At 41.9% G+C, this 18932-nt stretch overlaps 2 protein-coding genes across 18 annotated transcripts in view; one reads left to right on the top strand and one right to left on the bottom strand.

Annotated features, from left to right (window-relative positions):
* conu (Rho GTPase-activating protein conundrum) overlaps nucleotides 1-18932 on the bottom strand; it is a 67319-nt gene that overhangs the window by 31600 nt on the left and 16787 nt on the right. The gene's annotated exons all lie outside the window — the stretch shown is intronic.
* LOC147644112 (uncharacterized) lies at nucleotides 4245-17549 on the top strand. Its single transcript, XM_086830214.1, has 2 exons — nucleotides 4245-4316; nucleotides 9432-17549. Exon 2 carries the CDS (start codon nucleotides 9613-9615, stop codon nucleotides 10315-10317), a length of 705 nt encoding a protein of 234 aa, XP_086686340.1. The 5' UTR covers nucleotides 4245-4316; nucleotides 9432-9612; the 3' UTR covers nucleotides 10318-17549.

Raw genomic sequence — 18932 nt, 5'->3', positions numbered from 1 at the left:
GGGGAAAGGGGGCATAATTAATATTGGCCAGCCAGTTTGCACTTGTTTCGGGAGTTTACCCTGTTCGCCCAACAGTTCGACGCTGTCGCGATATTATTTTGTATTTATTGTGTCGTATCCATACACAATTTATTCTGTTTACGCCACTTAAATGCAGTCCACTCTTCCACGCTCCACTCAAATATGCACCGTCAGTATAACCCAGCGAGCTTTTTCTCCGCGAACAAAAATTTTTTAATTTCTCCTTACGTTTTCAAATAATTAAACATATATACCCATACAAACAAATTAAAATAAATAAATACCTAAATATATAAAAATAAATTTGGATTAAAATATTTGGATCTTGCGGCAACTTGTGTATTTTTTGGATTGGTTTATCGTCGGCTGGCAGCCGCACGAATAGTGCTGTTTTCAAAAGCGCCGCCACCCAACTTGGACAATTGTTCCAGCGGGCCGGTGCCGCAGCACTCTGGCAAATGTTGTTTTTTTTTTGCCACTCGTGCCGCAATTGATCTGGGCCGGACGGGCGAAACAGAGTTCCGCTGTGGCACTCGCCTAGTGCGACCGACATCCGACATAGTTTTTTTTTCTTAGTTTTTTTATACCCATGCAGGGTATTATAATTTGAATCAGAAATTTGAAACGCAGTGAAGGAGTCATCTCCGACTATATAAAGTTTATATATTCTTGATCAGTATCCATAGCCGAGTCTATTTAGCCATGTACGTTTGTCCGTTTCTACGCAAACTAGTCTCTCAGATTTGAAACTATAAGAACGAAACTTTGCATATATGTAGGAACGAGCCGGATAAGACTCCTATATCATATATAGCTTCCTTATCAACGATAGAAAAATTAATACAAATAAACACTATAACTACTTCAGTTTTCAACAGATTTTCATTAAGTTTGAGGTACAGCTTTTTTATTATATTCCAGAATTTTGGTTTTAATGGTATGAAAATCAGACCACTAATCACATAGCTCCAATAGGAACGATCGAGAAATTAATACTTATATACTAAATACTTTATTAAAACTTTTTCAGTTTTCAACAGATTCAAATTTGAGACATAGCCATTTTGGAATAGACCACCCTGAACGCATGAAAATTGGAGGGTTTTTAAAAAATGCCTTTTGACAATATTGTTAAGAATACAACTTTTTATTTATTAGTATATCAAAGTACATATGTTAAACTAAAAAATACTTATTAAAAGAAAAAAATATATTTACGAACGGCGGAGATATAGCCAGTCAAAAAATGATTTTTTTTTTAGGGAATGGTCGGATGGTGTGCATGCTGCACACCACATTTGTTATTCGAAATTCAAAAACAATAATGTTTTATAAACTATATAAGTATGGCTATAGCATGACGTAGCCGTTTTTGGAAACAATTTTTTTTTAGCAAATGGGGGCACTTTTAGACGAAATTATTGATTTAAAAATTTATAACTTTAAAACAAAAAATCATATAAAAAAAAACCCTACGTCTTTATAGAGGACTTTATAGAGAAGCTGTGTAAAAAATTTGAAGAGAATCGGTCCAGCAGTTTTTGAGAAATCATGTACACCGTTTTAAAAAACGTAGTTTTGAGAAAAACGCAAAAGAAGATAAAGAAAGTACTATAATTTATACCGGCAGCGCTCACTTCTAATGGCTGTAGAATCCACATGTAATGAGATATTTTTAAGCCCTATGTCTTAAAATGGCCGTAAGAATATCGGCATCAAGATTAAGTAAAAAAGAAATCAGATTTTTAAAAAATGTCAGGGTGGTCTACCTCCTTAATACACAAGTTTCTGTTAAATTACAAGGCACCCTTTGCTCAGGTCAGTCGAAAAGCGCTGAACAGCAGAATTAGATTCCGGGAATTTTAAGTAAATATCCACATTCCAGGCACCCCGAAAACTGAAAATTGTGCCCATCAGGACCATATCCGGGCCCTGTGGAAAAAGATGGAGAAAAGATATAAGAGTACGGTCAACTGCGCATAAATCCGAGTACAGATTTTGCTACTCCGTAAATTTAAGATGTGTTGCCCAGCTCCAAGAAATAAATAAAAGGACGCTTCCCAGCCAAACACCCCTTTCTACGGGCTGACTCGCCCCTTTCATTGTCCGTGCGAAGATAAGTATACAGGACATTTAACTCCAGGATCTAGGGTAGGATGACGCCCTTGCTTAAGATTTCTTTGGAGAATTCATCCGCGCTCAATCGGGTCCCCATTCCAACCACATTTGAAAATCGAGTACCAGGGATTCTGCCACCATTTAAGTTCTCGTGAAGGTTGGGTACACGGTAGGGGTGAACTTGCTAACTGCAAACACCCAAGTGACCCCAGTCAAAGAGGTGTCGCTTCCTCGGTTGGAGTTGTGCGAAGCCTTATTATTGTTCGAAACGGCCAGCGCCGTTCTTTCTAACATGCCAGGTCTACGGACGCCCTAAACTGTTGGACTGGCTCAACGATTGTGCTCGCCTGGTTGCACACAGCGGTATGTCACTGGACAAATTTCGTGACCTAATAGGTGAACACTCAGCTCACCGAGATGGATAAATGTACACATGTCGGCTCCGGTAAGACCTTTGTGGGGGCGGCAGCCCTACTCTCCAGTGATTTTCTCAAAAGCCAAAAAGGGGCTGTGACGGATGGCTATAGCCATTAATAGCTGCTCTGGCATTTCGGTCCTCAACAATCGGTAGGGCAAGAGCTGTCTGACTCACTAACATTCTGAAGGAGCGTGTCAGCGAGGGGACTTTTGCAAAACGTGCAGCCAGGATTATCACAGGAACTTACGAATATCCTAAACAACGCCTTCCAAGAGACAAGTAACGTATCGTTTTCGAAAAAGCAGTACTCAACGTGGTGGACAAAAAAACAAAGCGATCTCAAAAAGAGAGCGCAAAAGTCCTTCACCACAAGCTATGTAACCCGGGAATGGGAATAATACAAAGCGCAAAAAGCATACGAAAAAGCAGTATATAACGCTAAGAAGGACTCCTGGCAAAGCTACTGCGAATCAATGTAAGACATAAAGGACACAGCGAGGTTATCATCATCGTTGTCACGGAGCGAATCCAGTGGGCAATAGATTCTTTTGAAAAGTACAGAAGCCCGGGCACAGACGGCGTAATACCGTCAATGCTACAATCAGACAAAAAAAAGCAAAAAAAAGTCATTTTCGTACCGAAACCAGGCACATCCTAGCAAAGGATTATTAACCGATAAGTCTCACCTCCTTTGCCCTGAAGACACTAGAGAGACACCTGGACGTCCACATCCGGGAGTCGCTAGAGGAACATCGACTTTCGAATTCGCAGCACGCGTACCGAAAAGGCAAGTCAACGGAACAGCACTACAAAAAGTTGCACATCATATCGAGAAGACATTGCAACACAAGCAATACACGATGGCCGCCTTCCTAGACATCGAAGGCGCGTTCAATAACGTGAACCCTGACTCCAAACTGTGCTCCCTAAAGTTGCTAGGTATTGAGAGAGGCATCAGAGAGTGGATCAGGGTTATGCTAAAGAGCAGGACAATCACAGCCGAAGTGAGTGGCACTCACCTTATGCTGACTGTGAGGAGAGGCACACCTTAGGGCGGGGCTCTATCGCCCCTACTCTGTCTTATAAACGCCATATTGGCACACAAAAAGCTGTTATGGAAGAAAAACATTGCGGAAAAAGTAAGTGTTGGCTGAATTCACAATTTTTGAAGTCTAGTGTAGTTAGTTTAGGGCGAAGGCGAGAGCGCAATAAAGCTCTCTCGCGCTCTTCGCGAATTCGCCTCGCCTTCGCCAACCTTAGATAAGCTAGGCTAAGCATATGAAATAGATGATTCGCATTTTGAACTCGAAGCGACGCACCACTTTTTTTCGTTCGCCAAAAGTCTGCCACCACAACTCGGTTTTTCGTAATTTAATTTTTTAATTTTTCTAATAAACTAATTAGAAAATTCATGGCGCCCCCGGGTGGACAAGACAAAAAAAAGGCAACATAATTAAATAATTAATAATAGTGACAGTGACACAGTATATATATATATACATATAAATACATACATATATATAAAAAATATAAAAATACATAAGTGCAGTTGAACAAGCCAGTGATTAGTGCTTGTAGAAATTGTTGCCCGCGACGCGCTGTGTGAAATAAATTTAATTTAAATAATTTAAATAAATTAACCGTGTCGGTCGGAAAAGAAAAAACTCTGCTGCGCCAACTACTGCCATCAACGAGGGAGCAAGAAGCACAGGAAAGTGGCAGCTGGAATATATTTATATATATATATCACCAAGCAGAGGTATTTGTGCAAGAAATTGAAAGCTGGAGTAAAATAAATTTATTGTTTATTGTCTTGTGCTGAAATATTGCACCTCGCTTTCAATTCTTGGCACATACGTATTTATAGAAGAGCAACATTGCATGTATTTATTCAATTATATATATTGTCTAAAATTAACATATACATACATACATAAAATTGAACCGCACTTGGACGCAACATTTATTTATGTTATTTATTGTATTATATTGCAATCACTGTCGCCCCCTTCCCATCCTCTCTCGTTAGAACTCGCTTTAATAGTTGGGAAGTTAATCCAAGCTTGCGCACCAATACATAAAGCCTTATATACTAGCAGCTGCAGCGGTGAACTTTTTCGTTTTCGCTTTCGCTTGTGTGCCGGTGTAGTCGTTGTTGTTGTTGGGCTCTCTTAGTTTGGCGCGCTTAGATTAGACTTTTCGAATATAATAAAAATATTAATTTGTAATATTAATTAATTAATTATTAATATTAAATATTTATTAAATTAAAAAGAATATTTATATATATATATATTTTTATTATTTTTAATTGAGTGTTTATTTGATATTATTTTGATATTATTTATATTAGATTCGAAAGCGATAATTAATACTTTCGTCGTCTTTCTGCTTTAAACAATAATTTTCGGCCATTATTATCATTCTTGGGAAAATTAATTTAATTAATTCGTAAAAATGAGCCAGGACACAAAGAATAAATCTCTTCTGGAGGAGTTAAAAAGCAAGCTCCAAAATAGGGTCAGAACCATTCGCCGATTAAACGAGCGGCTGGAACAGGGTTCGATTCCGATTTTAGAAGAAGAATTGAAATGTCGACTCGAAAACTTAAATGCTTCAATTAGCAAGGCAAATCAAATCCAAGAACAGATAGAGGAAATAGATAGTGGCGATGAATATGGCGACGAGTTGGAAGAACTTAGCATCGTGACCAAGGCAAAATTGATGTCATTATTATCTGCCATTAAGACAGCAGCCAGCAGCGAAACTCCGGGATCAGCTGCGGCAGCACCAACTCGTGCGCGACTTCCGAATTTGGCATTGCCAAAATTTAGTGGAAATTATTCGGAATTTAAAAATTTTATTAGCCTCTTCGAAACTTTGGTTCATAAAGATGCCAGCATTCCAGTTATCGAAAAATTTAACCACTTAATTTCATGTCTCTCTGGTGAAGCTTTAGGAACAATTAAAGCTTACCAAGTCACCGAGAGTAATTACGAAAAGGCGATGGCCAGTTTGAAAAAGGTTTACGATAACGAATGCCTCATCTTTATGAATAATATTTCAACATTGTTTAGTCTGCCAAAAATATCGCATCAATCCGCATCCTCCTTGAGAAATCTTATCGACACTGTTTCGTCGATTTACGGTTCTCTGCTATCGATAGGAGATGATACAAAAATTTCGAACGCAATGTTGATATATTTGGTATTAAATAGAGTCGACCCAGTGACCAAACAAAAATGGGAGGAACAGCTCGATTATGAGACATTGCCACTTTGGTCCGATTGTGAAAAAATGTTAAATCGCCGATACCAGCATTTATCGGCTGAAGAATCAACAAAACCAAAGCTGGAAAAATTACCGTCAAGCAAACCACATAATCGAAGCTCATTTTCGTGTTCCTCCTCCAACAGCAAGCCTCAGCAAACTTGTAGCTATTGCAATGCAGAAGATCATTCACTACAGAATTGCAGCCCGTTTGGGCGTCTCTCTGTAATGCAAAGGTTCGAGTTTGTTAAGTCAGCCTCCTTATGCATCAATTGTCTGCGAAAAGGCCATACTGTGTCAAAATGCAAGGGAAAAAAGTGTAGAGCTTGTGACCGCTCACATCACATTCTGCTCCACAGATACACAGTGCCTGATAAAAGTTTAGCGTTGCCACCCCTTCAAGAAAATATTTCTCCTCCTTTTAACCAAGAGCAGCCTTCCACGTCACATGTTATGCATGCTACGTCATTGGACAGGGTAATCTTGGCTACGTCAATCGTAAGCGTGCGCACCAAAAGCGGCGAATACGTTTTAGCCCGAGCACTTCTGGACTCTGGGTCTCAAACGAATTTCATAACAGAAAAATTAGCGAACCGCTTACAGATTCGTAGAGAGGAGTCGTGTATCAACTTACTTGGTATTGGCGAATCCAATTCTCAAGTCAAGAAAAAGATACACACCGTGGTGAAGTCACGAATCAATGGGAGTGAGTTCTCGTTCGATTTCTGGATTTTAAAATCGATCACCGGTTATCATCCCGATCAATCGGTGAACGTCGGCGATTGGAAGATCCCAAAGAACCTTCCATTAGCAGACCCCTACTTTTACAAGTCTCAAAAAATTGATATGCTAATCGGAGCCGAATCATTTTTCGAGTTGCTGGCTGTTGGTCAAATTAAACAAGGTCCTGACTATCCAACTCTTCAAAAGACCCTTCTTGGTTGGGTTGTCTCGGGGAGATATAAATCTGCAGCCCCGAAGCAAGTTGTGAATAGTTTCAGTTGTAGTGAAGAATCGTTGGTGTCGATTGGCACCACGCTACAGAAATTTTGGTCACTGGAGGAAATGCCAAATCCAAAGAAAATTCTGTCGCCTGAGCACAAATTATGTGAAGAGTACTACAGGAAGACTACTCAGGTATTGCCATCAGGTCGGTTTGAAGTAAGGCTGCCGTTTAAATCTGACCCTAAGGGGTTAGGCAATTCTTTTGATGTTGCAAAACGGCGGTTTTTGTCGCTTGAGAGAAGGTTGTCTCGAGATCCTGACTTAAAGACCATGTATTTGGAATTTATGGAAGAATATCTCGCATTAGGTCATATGTCGCCTACAGACAACAAAATTCCTTCCACTCCACATTATGTCATTCCCCATCAATGTGTGTTGAGACCCCAGAGTAAGTCAACAAAGTTGCGCGTTGTTTTCGATGCATCGTGCAAAACATCGACTCAGGTGGCCTTAAATGACATCTTGATGGTGGGACCGACAATCCAAGAAGAGTTGTACTCCACTCTACTCCGCTTCCGGCTGCACAGGTATGCCCTGACTGCCGATGTAAAAAAGATGTATCGCCAAGTGATGGTTAACGAAGCGGATAGGCAGTTTCAACTCATAGTGTGGAGAAGAGACCCCTCTGAATCCTTGAGATTATACAAGCTCAACACCGTTACATATGGTACTGGACCAGCCCCTTTTCTTGCTATTCGGTGTTTAAAAAGGTTGAGTGAATCTGCGAATCTTTCATTCCCTAGAGCTGCCGACGTAATTGGATCCGATTTTTACGTCGATGACATGCTAACTGGTGCTGCATGCGTAGAGGAGCTACGGACAATCAAGTCTGAAGTGTCTCAGGTTCTTCAAACAGCAGGTTTTGAATTGACAAAGTGGTTTTCAAACTCACCTGAGGTCACTGCATCTGAGAGCACAGTTAAGTCGATACCTATCTCGGACTCAGAGTCAACTAAGGCGTTAGGAATATCTTGGCTGCCTAGCGAAGATGCCTTCAAATTTAAAATTGACGATTCTGTCATGGGTCTCCGAGCGACAAAACGGAACATTTTATCGGTGACATCCAAGCTGTTTGACCCCCTCGGCTTATTAAGTCCCATTGTATTAAAGGGAAAGATCCTATTGCAGGAACTGTGGCTTAAGAAGTTAGACTGGAATGAGTCAATTCCGCTGAATTTAGAAACTGCATGGAATATGCTAAAAAAAACACCTTGTCGCAATTGGATAAGATAGCTATTCATCGGTTTGTGCATACTGATCCGATGTCACCGGTGCAATTACATGCCTTTGCCGACGCATCCATGAGAGCCTATGGAGCTTGCGTCTACGTTCGTAGCAAATCTGCTGAAGGTTACAAAATATCGTTGTTGACTTCAAAGTCGAAAGTAGCGCCGCTCAAGACAAAAACGCTCCCAAGGCTTGAGTTATGTGCCGCTCACCTTCTCGCAGATCTCTGCCAGAGAATCAAACCGCTAATAAATGTCCCTATCGAGCGAATCGTTTACTGGTCGGATTCGGAAGTCACTCTCCATTGGATCCGATCTCATCCATCGTCGTTGTCGACATTCGTTTCGAACAGGGTTGCGGAGATTCAAGAATGGTCAGGACAGGCTACATGGCGGCATGTTCCAACGAAGCAGAACCCAGCAGATATAGTGTCTAGAGGTTGTGACGTCGACGAAATTGGACAGTCCATCTGGTTCACGGGGCCTCAATTTCTGAAGGACGAGAAGGAGAACTGGCCCAAAAATGTTCATTTCGAACCGGATGAGGAATTCTTGCGGCAGGAATCAAGAAAGACTGTGGTCGGACTGACCGCTGCGGTGCAAACTTCCGATTTGCTGGACGTCATCGAGGGATTCTCGTCACACCTGAAACTGCTGAGAGTGTTCACTTATATGTTCCGCTTTATAAGAAAATGTAAAGACAAGAGTATAGTTTTCGAAAAAACTCTGTCACCGACTGAATATACTGAAGCATTTAATAAGATCGTCGAAATAATTCAGAATCACGAGTATCAAGTAGAAATAGTAAAAATTCGTAAAGGTTCCAAGGTCGGCCCAAGTCTTCAGCGATTGAACCCATTCATCCATGAAGACACCGGCACTTGGTGCAATTTTTCGTTGTTGCGAGTTGGGGGGCGACTAGCAAACGCTCCTATATCCTACGATGCCAAGTTTCCCTTGCTGTTGACGAAACGCTCCCAATTTGTGCAGAGCTACGTCCGGCATCTGCACCACACAAATTTTCATGTCGGTCCTCGAGCACTTGTGAGCATCCTACGACAGCGTATTTGGACCATAAACGCTCAGGAACTCTGCAGTCAGACAGTTCGATCATGTGTGCGCTGTTTTAAATACAAGCCCCGACTGATGACTCAAATTATGGGAAATCTTCCCGCAGAAAGACTCCGTGCTCTCCGCCCATTTGCAATATGTGGCGTTGATTTTTGTGGCCCTGTTTATACGACATTGAAAATACGAGGAAGGCCCCCATATAAGTCCTACATTGCCTTATTTGTTTGTTTTGCGTCCAAGGCGGTTCATTTAGAAATTGTTTCAGACCTAAGTACTGACTCTTTTTTATTGGCTTTTCAAAGGTTTATTGGTCGCCGAGGATGTCCCCAGACCGTGCATTGCGACAACGCGACGAACTTCGTCGGAGCGAGTCGCCACTTCCAGGCTCTTCGCGAGAGGCTCGAGGAGCAGGCGGACGCGATTCGCGAATTCGCATCAAAAAGCGGATGCGAATTTGCGTTCACACCCCCTCGGGCTCCGCACATGGGCGGACTATGGGAGGCAGGTGTGAAAACTGCCAAGCACCTACTCCTACGAGCGGTGGGCGGCGCACCTCTCAACGCAGAAGAGCTGGGGACAGTCCTCGTCGGAATCGAGGCCATAATGAACTCGCGGCCCCTCGGAGCTCTCAGCCAGGACCCAAGCGACGGAGAGGCACTCACTCCAGGACACCTGCTGACAGGCGGGCCCCTCGTCGCAGCACCAGCACTGCGGACCCCGGACCAGGCGGGTCTCAGCTGCTTGCGGCGATGGCGGCTTGTCTCGTCAGCCAAGCAAATGTTTTGGCGGCGATGGTCCCGGGAGTATGTGCTGGGCCTTCAAATACGAGGCAAGTGGCACCACGACCAGGAGAACGTCAAGGAGGGACAGCTCGTCATAGTGGCAGAGGACAACCTGCCGCCTCAACAGTGGCTCCTCGGACGGATCGTCGCGACGCACGCAGGGGAGGACGGCATGGTCAGGGTCGTCGACCTTAGACGGAGCGATGGAGCCATCTTCCGAAGGGCGATCCACAAGCTGGCGCCGCTTCCAGGAGGTGGAAGCCGTGGAGGCGTTCAACGGGGCCGGTGTTGGCTGAATTCACAATTTTTGAAGTCTAGTGTAGTTAGTTTAGGGCGAAGGCGAGAGCGCAATAAGGCTCTCTCGCGCTCTTCGCGAATTCGCCTCGCCTTCGCCAACCTTAGATAAGCTAGGCTAAGCATATGAAATAGATGATTCGCATTTTGAACTCGAAGCGACGCACCACTTTTTTTCGTTCGCCAAAAGTCTGCCACCACAACTCGGTTTTTCGTAATTTAATTTTTTAATTTTTCTAATAAACTAATTAGAAAATTCAGTAAGAAAGGCAAGCATTGCTTTGTAATCCTGCAGGAAATAGTTACTAATACTAATACGACAAATACTTACGGGTCCCTAGTATCGTGGCCAGCACTAACTAGGGCATAAGAGATCGAAGCTGACTCGGATACAACAAGAAGAGAGTGGGGGGGCGTGGGTGCAATGCGCTCATGCCCCGCGGCTGCCCTCAATGCTATTCTGAACACAATACCGATAGAAATGTTCGTAAAGGATATTACAGCACAGAGCGCAGTAACGCTAAAAGGCAACCAATTGCTGGAAGGAATACGGCGCCGGGCACGGCAAGATACATGAAAGCATCAGAATAAAGGCAAACGAACAAACGGACTACATGACCGGGGATTTGAACTTTGGGAACGCTTTCTTGATCTCATACCCAACAAGGGAAGCCTGGAGCAGAGACAAAGTGCCAGTAGAGAACGAGGTTCCCTCTACACCGAAGGCTCCAAGATGAGCTGTGGCGTACGGGCTGGAATTTACACTGAGAATTGGGGGATTGAATTCAATCTCTCGGCTGAGTTGCTAGCAATAAGGGAAGCAGCCGAACTCTCCTTACGGCGGGAGCTCAAAGACACCAAAGTACGGATCTACTCAGATAGCCCGGCGGCTATCAAATCCCTTGCTGCCTTTGTGAAAACAAAAAATGGCAGAATGCAACATTTCCAGAGCATCTGGCATGGGAAAAGTATTGCAAAGATGTAAACTCATTGTTTGGGATGAATGCACGATGGCACACTAAAAATCGCTGAAGGCTCTCGATCGATCATTGCGGGATTTGCGTGGAGCTGTCCAACCATTTGGGAATGCGTTAATATTGCTCGCAGGGGATTTCAGGAAAAGGTTGCCTGTGATTTCCCGATCGACACCAGCTGACGAGATAAATGCTTGCTTGAAATATTCTATATTGTGGCCAAATGTACGTATATTACAGTTGAAGACGAATATGCGTGTCCAGTTACAGAACGATGACTCAGCCGACGTATTCTCACGACAGCTACTAGACATAGGGAACGGAAAGCTGCCAGTCAATGAGACGTCGAGAAAAATAGTATTGCCCGAGAATTTCTGTAATTTAGTTACATCGAAGGAAGGACTTATCCAAAAAGTGTTCCCCGACATCCGAATAAATTATAGGAATCACGATTGGCTCAGTGGACGTGCGATTCTCGCTGCCAAGAACAAAGATGTTTACCAGCTCAATCATGTAATCCAATCCAGCATAGAAACTGACGAAATTACATATAAGTCGATAGACCCCGTTATGAAGGCAGAGAAAGCAGTTAATTACCCTACGGAATTTCTAAACTCACTTGATCTGCCTGGAATGCCACCACACATATTGAAATTTAAAATAGGTGTGCCGATTATCATGCTCCGGAATATGAATCAGCCGAAACCCTGCAACGGTACGCGACTCGCAGTCAAGAATTTGATGAACAACGTAGTAGAAGCAACGAACATAACTGGTCCTTTCAAAGGTGAAGATGTCCTCATTCCTAGGATTCCTCTGATCCCGACTGATACACCGTTCCTGTTCAAGAGATTGCAGTTTCCCATTCGTTTGGCGTTCGCAATGACCATTAATAAAGCTCAAGGTCAATCTCTGGAGTTGTGTGTTCTAGATTTGGATACAGATTGTTTTTCACACGGACAATTATATGTTGCGTGATCCCGTGTCGGAAAACCAGATAGTCTTTATAGAAACGAAGAAGATAAGAAATAAGTCAAACAAATAAGAATAATTTTCAAATTCATTTAAAATCCCCGAGCGAAGGGAGCAGAATTCTACATTGAACGGAGTACCGTTTGATTCAAGTACCTGATTCTCGCACTTGCCACCTTGCTTAACTGGGGACCATGCAAAAGGCATTTCCTGCTCGATATAGTTTTCTATCCTGAATCGCTCACCGCTAAAGCAAAGTCCGACTGAGAAGAAATTCCCCCGGATTTGCTCCCCATGGCCATACCGCAAACCTATACGATGCTTTATTTTAAATGTAATTTCCATTCGGAATAGGCTCACGTTTTTATAGCTTTCCAGGGTATTATAATTTCAGTCAGAAGTTTGCAATGCATTGAAGGAGGCACCTCCGACCAGATAAAATATATATATTCTTGATCAGAATCAACAGCCGAGTCGATCAAGCCATGTCCGTCTGTCCGTTTCTACGCAAACTAGTCTCTCAGTTTTTAAGCTATCTGCTATCAGCAGCCAGCTGAATCGAAGCATTTCCTGTCAAACATCCCAAAAATATTGAAAGAAGAAATAGATTAGAGATTACAATTTTATGATTTTGTTCAGTTTCAGTAAGAAACGAAGTCTTGCCACCCAAGAAGTCGAGTTTGGGTCGTCGTACTCGCAATACAGAAGCAAAAAGACGTAAGATTACGATTATGACTGACGAAGGAAAACATTCCTCATTACATTGATTCTGGCTACGGTTCGAGCTAACAAGGACATAGCTTTAGCTCTTGCTTCATCTGGAATCGCTGCGACATTGTTACCTGGTGGGAGGACTGCTCATTCAGCGCTGAAGTTGCCGTTGAACATGCAAATCATCGAGACTCCTACGTGCAACATTTCCAGAGCATCTGGCATGGGAAAAGTATTGCAAAGATGTAAACTCATTGTTTGGGATGAATGCACGATGGCACACTAAAAATCGCTGAAGGCTCTCAATCGATCATTGCGGGATTTGCGTGGAGCTGTCCAACCATTTGGGAATGCGTTAATATTGCTCGCAGGGGATTTCAGGAAAAGGTTGCCCGTGATTTCCCGATCGACACCAGCTGACGAGATAAATGCTTGCTTGAAATATTCTATATTGTGGCCAAATGTACGTATATTACAGTTGAAGACGAATATGCGTGTCCAGTTACAGAACGATGACTCAGCCGACGTATTCTCACGACAGCTACTAGACATAGGGAACGGAAAGCTGCCAGTCAATGAGACGTCGAGAAAAATAGTATTGCCCGAGAATTTCTGTAATTTAGTTACATCGAAGGAAGGACTTATCCAAAAAGTGTTCCCCGACATCCGAATAAATTATAGGAATCACGATTGGCTCAGTGGACGTGCGATTCTCGCTGCCAAGAACAAAGATGTTTACCAGCTCAATCATGTAATCCAATCCAGCATAGAAACTGACGAAATTACATATAAGTCGATAGACCCCGTTGTGGAGGCAGAGGAAGCAGTTAATTACCCTACGGAATTTCTAAACTCACTTGATCTGCCTGGAATGCCACCACACATATTGAAATTTAAAATAGGTGTGCCGATTATCATGCTCCGGAATATGAATCAGCCGAAACCCTGCAACGGTACGCGACTCGCAGTCAAGAATTTGATGAACAACGTAGTAGAAGCAACGAACATAACTGGTCCTTTCAAAGGTGAAGATGTCCTCATTCCTAGGATTCCTCTGATCCCGACTGATACACCGTTCCTGTTCAAGAGATTGCAGTTTCCCATTCGTTTGGCGTTCGCAATGACCATTAATAAAGTTCAAGGCCAATCTCTGGAGTTGTGTGGTCTAGATTTGGATGCAGATTGTTTTTCACACGGACAATTATATGTTGCGTGTTCCCGTGTCGGAAAACCAGTCTTTATATTTACGCGGAGAATGGAGAAACGAAGAATATTGTATACCCACAAGTATTACAGAATTAAATGAATTTGAAAATTATTCTTTTTTGTTTGACTTATTTCTTATGCGTGCAACCACAATATGCCACAGAGAAACGTGGCAGGGTACAGCTAATACAAATATAAAAGAAAGTCGTATCTGTTACACCACTTATAAGTCAAGAACGGCAGAAGAAATTTGGGTGAAAATTGGTAGGGAGGTGGCTTAGAGCAAGAAGACGGAGATAGGATACTTTTTATCCCGTTCGACAGAAAAGCGGGATATCCATCTCTGATATATAGCATTTACTACAACCAATATATCAAGAGTTCGTATCCTAACATTTCAATTGGAAACAAAATAAATAAAGTGTAGGTATTTGTCTTCAAGGTGGTAAGTTGAGGTAAGGTCATCATCAAAGTGTATTCACAGAACTTAAGCGAAGAAAGACAAAACATAATAAGAGAAAATTCCTTATCGAGACAACGGGTGAGGACACGAATTGGCATTCCAATATGATCCCACTGAGGAATACAGTGATGATGAAAATTTAGATATTGGGCCAATGACGACTATATGCCGATATTGCAATGCGTTAAAGGTTAAAAGTGAACCATGAAAAAATTACTTCATCCTCAGAGCCAATAACTTTTTAATTTATATTCCGATAGAATTCAGTTCCCGGTAATAATACAATATTACCAGCCAGGTCCGCAGTTGTCAAAAAATTAAAAACACTCGACAGAAAAAAAATCCCAACCAAGAAATACATCTGGAATATATTTTGCTAACACAGTTGCAAGATCCAACGATACATTTTTCCGTTTACTGAATAAGACCAGTACAGATCAAATAGTTACCATAAAAAATTTTAAAATATGAACCACTTTTGAATTACGAAGTAATTCAAACAAACCTAAATTCACAAACAAATGAAGTGTTAGCTAAATTATAGGAAAACTTTCCAGTACAATTAAACTATTAAATTATGTTTTCGGGCTTGAAACGAAACCCCTAACTGAAAGCAATTTTTACAAGCAAAATTAGTGACTTAAAGACAGAAGAGTAATAAAAATTATAGATGCCTACAGAGACATCTTGAGGAAATCAGTAATCTAGTCAATAATATAATACATACATATACAATAGCCTACTGTTGTTGGTGCCCAAAAAATCACTTCCCTCGAATTGACATTTTAGGTCAAGTAGGCGAGCAAAATACTTCTCATGTCTTGACTAAATGTCAGGTTTCCATAAAATGGAACTTGAAAAAATTTCTGGAAATGTAACATCATTTTAAACGGGCAATGGCTCATACCGCTTCACGCGATTACCATTCGGTTTAAGGACAGCGCCTTATTCGTTTCTGAGGATGATAACTATATCATTCTCCGGATTAGAAGCTTCGCAAGCATTCCTTTGTATGGACGATTTAATAGTCATATGTCCCAAAAATATATGCTTAAGAAATTGAAAAAATTTTGCATAATAACCGATGCTAGTAAGCAAGCGTGTGGAGCTGTATTTACTCAAAACAGAGAGGACTCCAATTGCCTATGCATCAACAGTATTTACTAAGGGTAAATGTAACAAAAGTACAACAACAACAACAACAAGAATTAGCAGCAATTCAATGGGCAATAACTCACTTCAGACTATATGTTAAAGGTAGACATTCCACAGTCAGAACCGACCAAAGACCACTGACTTACTTGATTTTGATGGTAAACCCCAGTTCTAAGCTAAAAAGAATGAGACGACCTAGAAGAATATAATTTTACAGTTTAGTATAAAAAGGGTAAAGACAATTTCGTGTGCAGACGCACTGTCCAGAATCACAATAAGTGAAGTAAAAGATTTACAAGCAAAAGTCTTGAAAGTCAACCAGACAACAAAGTAAACAGAAAAAGTCCTGTGCAGGAGAAGAAAATTATTTTCCTATGCATTCTATTGTCGACGCTTCGACGAAATGTTATAGCAAGAATTAATGTTGACGACCTTTACTCCAGTGGAACCCTTGACTTAGATCAGCACTTCCAGATTTGCTCCGCCCCCACGAAGCTCGGGGTTCTACAGCCGACCGTCTGCTATGTCCCGCTCTCGCTTTAGCGAAGTTAAGCGGGCGGGAGCTCGGTTTTGTGTTTAAGTATAGTTATATAAAGCTGATAGGTATTGAAGCAACTCCAGGACGCCCCTGCCTTTAATTTTTTTACCAACGACTTTTGTTTGCGACGTGGGATTTCCTTCTAATTTTCTATGCATTTTTAGCGGCAGGATCGCCCCCCTACACAGTCATAAAAGGGCTGAAAGTGGACAGAACAGCCCCTTCGGACCCTGTAGTCCTGGACACCATAGTGGGGGCGATGTTTCCGAGAGGAACACCACGTACCTTAGCGTAGAGCGCCATCCCCTGTGCGTTCTCGGAAGACGGGGTGATACTTTCGGAAATGAGCAGGAAAGGCAATCACGGAAAAAAGGTGGAAAGCCGGTTCTAAAAACAACTGTTTAGTGGTAACGCAAGACACGCCTTCAACACTGCAGATTGAATCCGAAAGTTCCTGGAGATTTTAAATTTATACTTCTGTGAGAGGGTGCTCATCGGGGACACGGACATGGGTTCCAGAGCATACGAAGTCCGTGTTGGTTGCGCCGACGACATAGCTGTGGTCATAGTGGCGAAGAACGCACGGCTTCAAAGGAAAAAGCAAGGTTTAGAGCCGGAGGCCGTGATTAAGTCACGGAAAGCTATAAGTGCTTTGGTGTTTTCCTCGATCGTTAAAAGAGTACCTCCAGTACAGTAAAAAAGGCCAGTGGGACTTCAGGAGCACTCTCCCGTTTGTTGCCTAACACCAGAGGGCCCAAGAAGATCACCAGGAGGCTGCTTATGAGCTTGTCAACTCCCAACTGTTGTATGTGGCGCCGCCTTGGGCTGAAGCGGCTGTAACAAAGTCATACATGCGGGGAGTCGAGTTCACGTATAGACTGTATGTCAGCCGAGTAAAGAGCGCTTTCCAATCGATCTCGGACGAGGCAGTGCTGGTGTTAGTGTCACTGCGGGAGCACCCGGTGGTATCAAGGCTGAGGTGAAAAGCGCGAGAAGAGGAAGGAGCTACAGGAGCTTGCAGTCCAGATGGGTTTCGACAGAGTAGATTTACCAAACGCGCTTTCTACCATTCGTAACGATTCCGCACACAAAATTTGGTTAATAATCACACATTTTCCCATTGTTATTAGCTTAAACAAATTTCAAGCAAAAACAAAGTGGCTGGTCCATGGCAGATTTTTACTTGTGCACTGACAGCTGATGCCGTGGATATTGTTTAAAAACGCTATAAATTCATTTTTACTGAATTTGTTCCTTTATATGGTCACCGGTTCTCTAACTGCCCTTTCCACTGATTTAATATTTAATTTGACTTTTGCTTTGTTTTGGAGAAGTTTATTTATAATATACACTCCTGTTCATAATTATACGACACCTATGAAATTTTTGTTTCAGCAGTCGTAGGAGAATGGAAACACACAGTAGATCAAAATAAAGTATGCCGAATAATAGCCCAAGGAGTTGTGCACAAAATGCGCTATTCATATCCTTGCTTGCATCACTCGTTTTCAAGTAACGGTAAAAAAAGCACACACGCCCTGATTTAGGCTACCCAGAAATTGTTTCAAAATGATACGACACATTTCAATTATTGCGGCTAAAGAAGAAGGTTTAGTGTTTATTGGTTTTTTTATAATTTTGTTAAATATTTTATTCATTTTTTAATAAAATGCCGCATGGTAGCTTTTTAAGCGAAGGAGAGAAGGGAAAAATTAAGGCGTATAACGAGTCTGACTTTAATGTTAGCCAAATATCCCGACTGATGGGTCGAACACGCTGTGTTATTACCAACTTTTTGAAAAATATGGATGGGTACGGTGTCAGGCGTAGCTCTGGAAGAAAGCCGGAGCTATCTGATCGCGACAAACGTCGAGAACTTAACAATGCAAGCAATTCTTTTTCATCGTGTGCCTCACTTGCTGCGTGTTGCAGTCGTCCTGTGTCCTGTAGGACTATCTGACGAACATTACTAAGCTCCGAAAATATTGTAAGAGTAGTTTTTAAAAAAATTCCGATATTAAAACCGCAGCTCAAAAGAGCACGACTTCAGTTTGGCGAAAACAATTCTGGACCTCGATATGGAATTTTAACTCAATTTTGGTTATAAAGGTTTTTGTCAATATTTCACATTTCAGATCATTTTTTCTGATGAGAAAAAATGTAATCTTGATGGCCCAGATGGGTTTCGTCCTAATTGGCTTGATTTGTGTAAGGATCCCCTTATGTTCCTAACATGCAATTTTGGAGGCGGATCAGGTATGGCTTGGGGAACCTTTCATGCGGTTGGTACGCTTGAACTGTGCTTTATAAGCTCAGAAATTAAAAGTGCAGACTACAAAAATGTGTTACAAGATCGTCCTCTGTCATTTTCGGATCAAAATAAGGACCAAAATTATGTTTTTATGCAGGATAATGCAAATGCAAAGAGACGCAACGGTTCCTTAATGACAATAAAATAAATGTTTTGGATTGGCCGACTTGCTCTCCTAACCTTAAACCGATTGAAAACATCTGGGGTATCTTAGCCAGGCGAGTTTACGCCAACAACAACAAATTTCAGACTGTTAAAAGTCTCAAAAATGAAATTTTAAGACAATGGTCTCTCTTGGACCAAAATATCTTAAAAAACCTTAAAAATTCAATGCCTAAAAGAATTTTTGAAGTAGGAAAAGCACAAGGCGCCGTTATAAACTATTAATATTTAGTTA

Source organism: Drosophila serrata, unplaced genomic scaffold, assembly GCF_035046125.1.
Source record: "Drosophila serrata isolate PLE 108 unplaced genomic scaffold, ASM3504612v1 contig_229, whole genome shotgun sequence".
Lineage (NCBI taxonomy): Eukaryota > Metazoa > Arthropoda > Insecta > Diptera > Drosophilidae > Drosophila > Drosophila serrata.
The sequence above is the reverse complement of the archived record's forward strand: the minus strand, read 5'-3'. Positions and strand labels throughout refer to the sequence as shown.

What these genes read in the sequence shown, in the direction of transcription:
- LOC147644112 (XM_086830214.1), top strand. Translation starts at nt 9,613, where the DNA reads ATGGGCGGACTATGGGAGGCAGGTGTGAAAACTGCCAAGCACCTACTC.